Below are 9,181 nucleotides of genomic sequence, written 5' to 3'. Positions count from 1 at the left end.
AAAAAAAATATTGGATTATTTTTGAATAAAAAATACACTGTAGGAATTATTTTGGGAACATTCTATGGCCCATCTTATGCAGGCTTTGGAATCTATGAATCTATGGATTTATGAAGTGGTGCTTTCCCCTGTTACAGGAGTGCTCTGTAGCTGTATATCTGTAAATGGTGACTAGATCAGGTGCTAGTGGATTGCACTCAAGTATATGCAGCAGAAATCCTTGTTATAACTTATAACTTATAACACTCATAGCTGTGGTGTTTTTTTTTTTTTTGAGAATGCTTTGTGCCCAGCAAGTGGGAGGAGTCAAATTATGGCATTTCCCGTTATTTCACAGATGGGGAAAATGAGGCTGAAGGAGGGGCTCAAGTAAGACACTGACATTCATGAAGTGTGGGAAGCATTTGGCAAAGTGTGCCGGTTTCCTAGCTGTTAGTACTGGTGCTTTAACCAGGAGATGAGCCGGACGTAGCAGAATGTGTTATACCTTCTAGGGAATTCTGTGAAATTCTGTTCTGATCAGACATCCCCAGGGTGATGGGTAGGTGAGGGAGGAGTACAAAACATTCCCTCTCGTGCAGCCAATTTGAGCTGCAGTTCATTAATATGGTAGGTAGGGCTAAAAGCAGGTGGGTGGTGATGGAAAGAGATTCTAACCGATGCAGATGTCTACAGACTTTACCAGAGTCTTTTGGTTTTGGAGTGTCAGATTCCCATTTATAATAACAACACCTCACACTATCCCAACAGTATAAAAAGTGGAAGTGATTTAGACTCATCACGCACAATTTAAGCCCCCTAGACATTGCTACAGTGGTGTAGAGTAAGCTTCATGGAAATGAGCATCAGGTGAAAAATCTTCCTATAACTGATATATATCTAGTGTTGGGAAAAGCAAGATATACCTCCATACAATGAACCATTTTTCAGGAGCCATGACTGCTGTGTGTCCTTTTGAGAGGAAAAGATTGGGAACAAAGGGAGTTTTTATTGACAAGCTCCGTCAACAGAGCTGGTAAGTTAGACCCACTAGCCAGATACAGCTGGAATTGTAATTAAAAGTAACTGTATTGTGAAATAACTTTGCTTTTCTTGATAATGCGAGCTAGCTGGAAATCCTCCAGCCATTCCAAAACTTTTCCTCATTGAGGAGTCAGCTGACCCATACTGGTAGAATAGGTACAGCTTACCCCTCTTGTTTAATATACTATAAAGTCTAGGAAGAACAAAAGGAAATAGTGTTCATTGTACTCTGAATAATTAATAGAGCCAATGGATTTTTTTCCATCAAATATGTGGCTAAAAATAAAAATATTTTAGTTTTCATTAACATTTTTCATGTGCATTTTTGGGGTTTTCATAAAAAACATTTTTGGTAAACTAAAAATGTTCATTTTTAAATCAAAACATTTCTATGACAGGGTTGTTGGCCTACTGGATGGAGGGCAGCAGTATATGTCATATATCTTGATGTAAGTAAGGCTTTGACACAGTTTCCCGTGACATTCTCATAGGCAAATTACAGAAATGTGGTCTAGATGAAATTACTATTAGGTGGGTGCCCAACTGGTTGAAACACTATAATGAAATAGTAGTTATGAAAGGTTCTCTGTCAACTGGGAGGATGTATCTAGTGGGGCTCTGCAAGGGTCAGTGTTGGGTCCAGTAATATTCAATGTTTTCACTAATGACTTGGATAATGGAGTGGAGAGTATTCCTATAAAATTTGCAGATGACACTACGCTGGGCAGGGTTGCAAGCAATTTGTAGGGCAGGATTAAAATTCAAAATGACCGTGACAAATTAGAGAATTGGTCCAGACTCAGCAGGATGAAATTCAAGAAAGACAAGTGCAAATTACTTAGCTTAGGAAGGAAAAATTGAATGCACACCTACAAAATGTGAGTTAAGTGGCTAGGTGGTAGCATGGCTGAAAAAGATCTGGGGGGTATAGTGGATCACAAATTTAATATGAGTCAACAATGTGATGTAGTGGCATAAAAGGCTAATGTCATTCTGGGGTATATAAACAGGAGTGTGGTATGCTAGACATGGCAGGTCATTGTCTCACTCTACTTGAGGCCTTAGCTGGAGTACTGTGTCCTGTTCTGGGTGGCACACATTAGGAAAGATGTGGACAAATAGGAGACAATCCAGAGGAGAGCAACACAAATGATAAAAGATTTAGAAAACTTAACCAATGAGGAATGGTTTAAAAAAAACTGGGCATATTTAATTTTGAGAAAAGACTGAGGGGGAACATCCTAAGAATCTTCAAAGAGGTTATGGGCTGCTGTAAAGAGGATGGTGATCAATTTTTCTGCATGTCCACTGAAAGTGGCAGCAAGGAAGATTTAGGTTAGGTATTAGGAAAAGCTTTCTAACTCTAAGGGGAGTTAAGCTCTGGAATAGGCTTCCAAGGGCAATTATGTAATCCCCTTCATTGGAGATTTTTAAAAATATGTTGGACAAACAACTGTCAGGGCTGGTCTAGGTTTACTTCTCCCTCCAACAGTGCAAGGGGCTGGACCAGCTGAACTTTATGATGTCCCCTCCCACACTACATTTCTATGATTCAGTTACCAGAAATGGAACTTTTCAGTTTATAAAAAAACTAAAATTGCTTCATGGAAATACTTTTTTTGCTGAAGTCTCCATGTCATCAAAAAGACAAGTTTCCATCCAAAAATGTTGAAATGGATATGGAAATTTTTCATGGATCAGTAATGAATTAACCTCTTGAAATTTACGGGGTAAATAATTTAGCAGAGGCAAATAAAGAAAAATATATATGTTTTTAGCTGGCTTGTGTGTGTGTGTTCTTTTGGGATGCTGTTCCAGCTCTGCGCAGAGAACTGGTTTAGCAGACCTCAAAAATACTACCCAGTGTGGTTAAGTTCTGAAGGCTGGAATGTCGTTGCCTTAGTAACACTGTCCAGGATGCCCAGTGCTTCTGTCCTTGGTTATTATTAACAGCAGATAAGGCAGCCTCCTCGTTCAGCAGAGCTCGATGTTACTCATAAAGAAAGATCACAGACACGGTTCGGTGACAAAGGCACTCAGCCAGGCTTACTGCCTCTTAGGGACAGTATGAATGCCCTGGCTCTGTGGTTACAAGTACACTAACACATGAATGCTTAGTAGCAAGGAATGGATCAGTCTGCAGTGGGAGTTTCTGTCATCCCCTAGGCCACACAAAGAATTAAGGCAAAGTATCCTGACATTTATAGACTAAGCTAAACAACTAACATACACAACCTACACACCACCTTATGTATTAAATGTCATCTGTTTGTTACCTCCCCTTGCTCCTAATATCTTAGACCCAACATCCTTACTCATAGATTTATCAGACCATCTTAGCTTGTACTAGATGGGGATGTATCTGTACTAGCTGGAATATATTTATGTAAATATCTAATATCTAGTATGCTAGCAACATCTTTTCCGAGAAGGTCAGACTAATGGAGCCTATATCCCAGTATCTTGTCTTCTGATAGTAGCCCATGTGAGAAACTTCAGAGGGAATGAACAGAAAAGTACAGTTTCGAGTGACCTATCCCCTTTTGTCCAGTCCCAGCTTCTGGCAGCTGGAGGTTTTGGGATGTCTATATCTGAGATCAGGGCAGAGGGCATAGAAGTGGGAATATGAACTCTTATGTTCTATGCCCAGTTGTCACAAAGTCAGGGAGGTGAAGTGATTTGGACAAATCACTTCACCTCCCTGACTTACTTGCCCCGATGTACAATGGGAACAATGATACTTGCCTAGTCAACCATTCACTCCACTGTGCCTTCAGTCAGGCCTCTAGCATGCCGGTGTGTTTTGTGGATGAATAGCCATTCTTTACACATTGCAGCTGTAAAGAACTACACAAGTGCTAAGTATTATTATCTGTCTGAGGATGATTTCAAACTAACCTACTGGAGGAAGGACATTGCAGTTGGGATTCTCAAAGAAGCCTAAGGGAGTTAATCGTCCAACTTCCACTGAATGTTCCCGACAGCTGGGTACCTGACTCCCTTAACCTCTTTGAAAATACCCGGCTACAATGATGATCGACCATTTGTTCTTCCTGCTATAAACTGATGTTTCTCTCAGCTCAGGGACAGATGGCCTTTGCAGAATGTGGCAAAGTACATGCAATAGTGGGGTGGGTTATAGGTTGTTTCTTAAGCATTTGGTATCGGACAGGGCTTGGAACATGATTCCTAACTATTGTTCTGGTCTAGCCCAGACTGGAAATGTTTGAATGGAGCTGAGCCCAGGGGAGGTGAGTGGAAGAGGGGGGCTGTTATGTGAAAGGGAAACTGAGAGCCATTGCACTGTACATCTGGGAAGCTGTTTCTTTGTTGCATGTCTCTACTTGTTTGTCTTCTGGATTGTAAACTGTTTGGAATAGGGATGGTTTCTAGGCTATATTGTTGCAGTTTCTAGCACAATGAGGTCCCAACCATAGGTGGGACCATAAAATTCAACCAGAAGACACATAATCAATAATAAACAGAATTGCTAGTTTCTAATGAGAATTTGGGGTGAAGGTCTCAGAAAGGACTAAGGAGAGCTGGCCAGAAAACAAGAATTCCCTTTTGTGAAAAATGTCACAGTTTCACACTTTATTGTCATTGCAATATATAAAAAAGGGGGGGAATCAAACTTGGTCCCCTACTGTGTCAATGGCGGACCAGATGATATCTTCTGCCTAGGTCCCTGGGCCTCCCTAAACACTGACAAATGCACATCTGGAAACCAGTCTGCTCACCTGGGTGTTAACATTGTTCAAATAGATGTTAAGTTTATAAGAATGTATTTAGTGTTTGGATTTTATGAAATGCTGGTGAGTTGCTGCATGCTTCAATCTCACCTATAATATCTGAATCCCATTTTATAAGGATTTAAGTCTTTGCAATTATGAAAGTGTTTGCAATTAATCTGGAAACCCCCACAGTCAGGAGAGGAGCATTACCAAGTGTGAACTATGAGTTTACCACAAGAGTTGTCATTTCCTGCCCAACAAAAGAAGGCCTGTAGACACCAGATGAACCATTGTGTAACATCAGTGGGCAAAAGACTTTGTTGATTGCTCTCCCCACACCCATGAAGAGGAGAGGTGCACAAAGCCTCGTTCCCTCACAGTTTGAACTTTGGAGTAAGGGAATAAAAATCCCTGACCAGAAGGGACTTGATCATTATGTTGAATGGCATTTGGAGAGGACAATATTTCTAAACATAAGCAAGGGATCCCCAAGCTGCTTACCTGGGGTTGGCCCTAAAGCAGTGGTTCTCAAAGCCGGTCTGACGCTTGTTCAGGGAAAGCCCTGGCAGGCCAGGCCAGTTTGTTTACCTGCTGCATCTGCAGGTTCAGCCGATTGCGGCTCCCACTGGCCCCGGTTCACCGCTCAGGGGCAATGGGAGCTGCGGGAAGCGGCGAGGGCCGAGGGATGTGCTGGCCACCCTTCCTGCAGCCCCCATTGGCCTGGAGCAGCAAACCACGGCCAGTGGGAGCCGCGATCGGCTGAACCTGCAGATGCGGCAGGTAAACAAACCGGCCCGGCCTGCCAGGGGCTTTCCCTGAACAAGCGTCAGACCGGCTTTGAGAACCACTGCCCTAAAGGACATAGAAAGCTGACATATTACAGCAGCTTCTATCTCCTTTTGAAACCTAGGACTGTAACTCATTTGGAGTGTATGTTTATCTGCCTTAACCTTTTAAATAATTCTCTTAATTCTTTTTCCTAGTTAATACATATATAGTTAGTTTATTATAGGATTGGCTACAAGTGTTGTCTTTGGTGTGAGATCTAAGGTGCAATTGACCTTGGGTAAGTGACCGATCCTTTGGGACTGGGAGTTACCTGAATATTATTGTGACTTTTGGTGTAAGGCAAGCTGGCCTGGGTGGCAAGAAAGACTGGAGTGTGCAAGGGGACTGTCTGTGACTCCATGGTAAGGCTGTAATAATGCTTGAGGTGCTCATGTTTGATAATTGGTTGGAGAAATCTAAGTATAAAACACACAACCAGTTGGGCGTTTGTGTCCTGGTTGGTCACAGTCTGCCCTGATTTTGGCCCTCATGTTAGTGAGCCAATCCAGACAACATAAAATCTACATCCCAAACAAGTGCCCTAACCACTAGGCTAGAGAGCTAATTTCTTTTTCAGGTTTTCATTTTGATCAGAAATTCCATGCTGGAACTGAGAAACCATCCTGATGAAATTTTCAGCTTAACCCGATATGTTTCCTTGATATGCTTGCCAGAGGATGTTGTGAAGGCCAACACTATAACAGGATTAAAAAAAGATCTAGATAAATTCATGGAGGATAGGTCCATCAATGACTATTATCCAAGATGGGCAGGCATGGTGTCCCTAGCCTCTGGTTGTGATAGGCTGGGAGTGGGCAGCAGAGGATGGATCACTTGGTGATTGCCTATTCTGTTCATCCCCTCTGGGGCACCTGGCATTGGCCACTGTCGGAAGACAGGAGACTGGGCTACATGGATCTTTGGTCTGACAGAGTCTGGCCATTCTTATGTTCTTATGTAAATATTTCAGTTTTAACAAATTGGAATTTTTCAATGAGAAACAGTTTTGTAAAAAAAAAAATACGAGCTCTAGGCCTAAGTGACATAAGTCCCACTGAAAGTCAGAAGAGTGTATGTGACTTAGGAGTAGAAATCCTAGAACTTTCAATGGGACTTGTGAAAAAAATGCCTACTCTGTCCTGAGCAGAGAGCAAAATTATTGTCAAGGTGAGGCATGAAGAGAATGGGCCAAATCCTGAGGCTTTCTCAGGGGTGAGTGGAGTGGGGTGGATGGGCTAGATCATCAAGACAGAAAAGATACCATATTGTCAGCCACCCACTGCACCATCATGGGCTTAGAGGACTGTTGAGTGGAGCTCTCATCTCTATTGTGGAGGTGGAATGTTGCACAAGGAAGGACGATGTTGAGTAGCACCCATTTTCCCTTATCTTCTATTAGCTTTAGTCCCAGATTTCTGGAGTCTGCACTTTAGCACATCCAAACATGTGTTCAACATGTTTAAATGTCTTATGATCTCTTATGTCTTTACAGATGGATGTCATGGCTGGGACAGAAATAAGAAACCAAACCAGCATGCAGGAGTTCATCCTCCTGGGCTTTCCCAGCACTTGGTATTTTCAGATATTCCTTATTGTGGTGTTTTCAGTTATGTACTTCCTAACCATCATAGGGAATATGTCCATCATAGCCCTAGTGAGGACCCACCCACGCCTGCACACTCCCATGTATTTCTTCCTCTGCAATCTCTCCTTCCTGGAGATCTGGTACACCACAGCATGTGTTCCCAAGGCCATTGGCATCATGCTGGGCACAAGCCAAACCATCTCATTCACTGTTTGCCTCCTTCAATTGTTTTTTCTCCTCTCCATGGGCTCCACAGAATGTTTCCTCCTGGCCGTCATGGCCTATGACCGCTATCTGGCCATATGCCACCCATTGCGCTACAGCTCCCTCATGAACAGAACTTTCTCTGTTCATCTGGCCCTCCTCTCTTGGCTGTGTGGATTCCTGGCTATCTCTGTGCTGGCAGCTCTAATATCCAGATTGTCCTTCTGTGGCCCTAAAGTCATCAATCATTTCCTTTGTGACATTGATGCCTTGATAGCGCTCTCCTGCACAGACACACGCTTTGTTGAGCTTGCAACGTTCATTGTCTCAATCATTGTTGTTGTGATCTCATGCGTGATAACCCTGGTCTCCTACATTCACATCATCTCCACCATCTTGAGAATCCCATCATCTCAAGGCCAGCAAAAGGCCTTTTCCACTTGCTCTGCCCACCTCACCGTTGTGACTATCTGGTACGGCTCCACCATTTTTCTGTATGTCAAGCCTTCTGCACAGAACTCATTGGATATGAACAAAACAATCAACATCTTTAACACTGTTGTAACTCCACTATTAAACCCTTTCATTTACACTCTAAGAAACAAAGAGGTGAAGGAAGCAATGGGAAAGGCATTAAGAAGGATGTTAAGTGGTTTTGAAACACCATGGATTTAGTAGAATTGTAATCCAAAGGACCAAAAAATTAAATAAAATGTCTGAAGGTCATTGATATAATTGAATATGAAGCAAAAGGATTAAGTTATAGACTTTCAAAGGACAGCCCACTCCTTTTTTCTTTCAATTGAAGGTGGACACCTGCATCATATCTCAAACCCAAATGAAACAATTCCTTATAGTGTACGTCACTGTGTCTTTGTTTTACAGCTTTCCTGAATTACTATAACAACCGGCTATTCACTCACAGATGAGCTCAAGTGGGAGGAGGCAACTTGTTTTATGCTGAAGATTCCGAGATGCTAGGTTTCAGTGTCACTTAGCAGGATCTCTGTGTATGCTCCCATTGTTAATTAAATTATGCCCAAAGGAATTAGGTTCCCAACTCTCATTGGTTGTTAGATCTAGATCAAGCTGCCATTTTCAAAGCAGCCCATGGGAATTAATTGCCCAAAACTTACTGAATTTCAATAGAAGTTTGAATGAATTTCTAACTTTCTTAGATGCTTTGAAAACCCATCTTTCACACTCGAGCACCCCTTCTTATGTTTACAATATAAACCTTGTTTTCCAGTAGTGGGAACTTAAATGATGTCATAGAACTTCAGGGAAGAAGGCCATACCAGTTAAAAACTGACCTGGTTTACAGCAGAAGTGAAGGGAGTTATAAAAATTAAAAAGTAAAAATAATATATAACAAACAAAAGAAAGGGGAAGTTGATAGCATTGGGTATAAATCAGAAGTAAGGAATTGTATAAAATTAATATGGGCTGATAAGGGACACAATGAGAAATCTTTGGCCAGTCGAGTTTAGGACAATACTAGTTGTTTGTTTGTTTGTTTGTTTGTTAATTATTAGGAACAAAAAGATATTGTCTCTTTCTAGATAGAAAAGCTATAATTACAATAAATAATGCAGAAAGTGCAAAAGTGTTCAATAAATATTTCTGTTCTCTGTTTGGGGAAAACACATTATATAGTCTTTTCATATGGCCATGAAAAAACTCTTTCTCTTCCACTAGTATCTCAGGAGGATGTTAAACAGCAGCTACTAAAGTTAGACATTTTTAATCAGCACATCCTGATAACATGCATCCAAGAGTTTTAAAAGAGCTGGTTGAGGTACTTTTA

The 9,181-nt window shown here is 41.6% G+C and overlaps 1 protein-coding gene across 1 annotated transcript in view; it reads left to right on the top strand.

Annotated features, from left to right (window-relative positions):
• The window catches only part of LOC117886026 (olfactory receptor 5AS1-like), a 107,451-nt gene extending 99,402 nt beyond the window's left edge, over positions 1 to 8,049 (top strand). The window contains exon 2 of the mRNA XM_034787659.1: positions 7,078 to 8,049. Coding sequence (XP_034643550.1) covers positions 7,078 to 8,049 — 972 coding nt within the window. The remainder of the gene's footprint in view (positions 1 to 7,077) is intronic.
• Positions 8,050 to 9,181: the final 1,132 nt, after the last annotated feature.

The sequence above is a fragment of the Trachemys scripta genome, chromosome 12, assembly GCF_013100865.1.
Source record: "Trachemys scripta elegans isolate TJP31775 chromosome 12, CAS_Tse_1.0, whole genome shotgun sequence".
Lineage (NCBI taxonomy): Eukaryota > Metazoa > Chordata > Testudines > Emydidae > Trachemys > Trachemys scripta.
The sequence above is the reverse complement of the archived record's forward strand: the minus strand, read 5'-3'. Positions and strand labels throughout refer to the sequence as shown.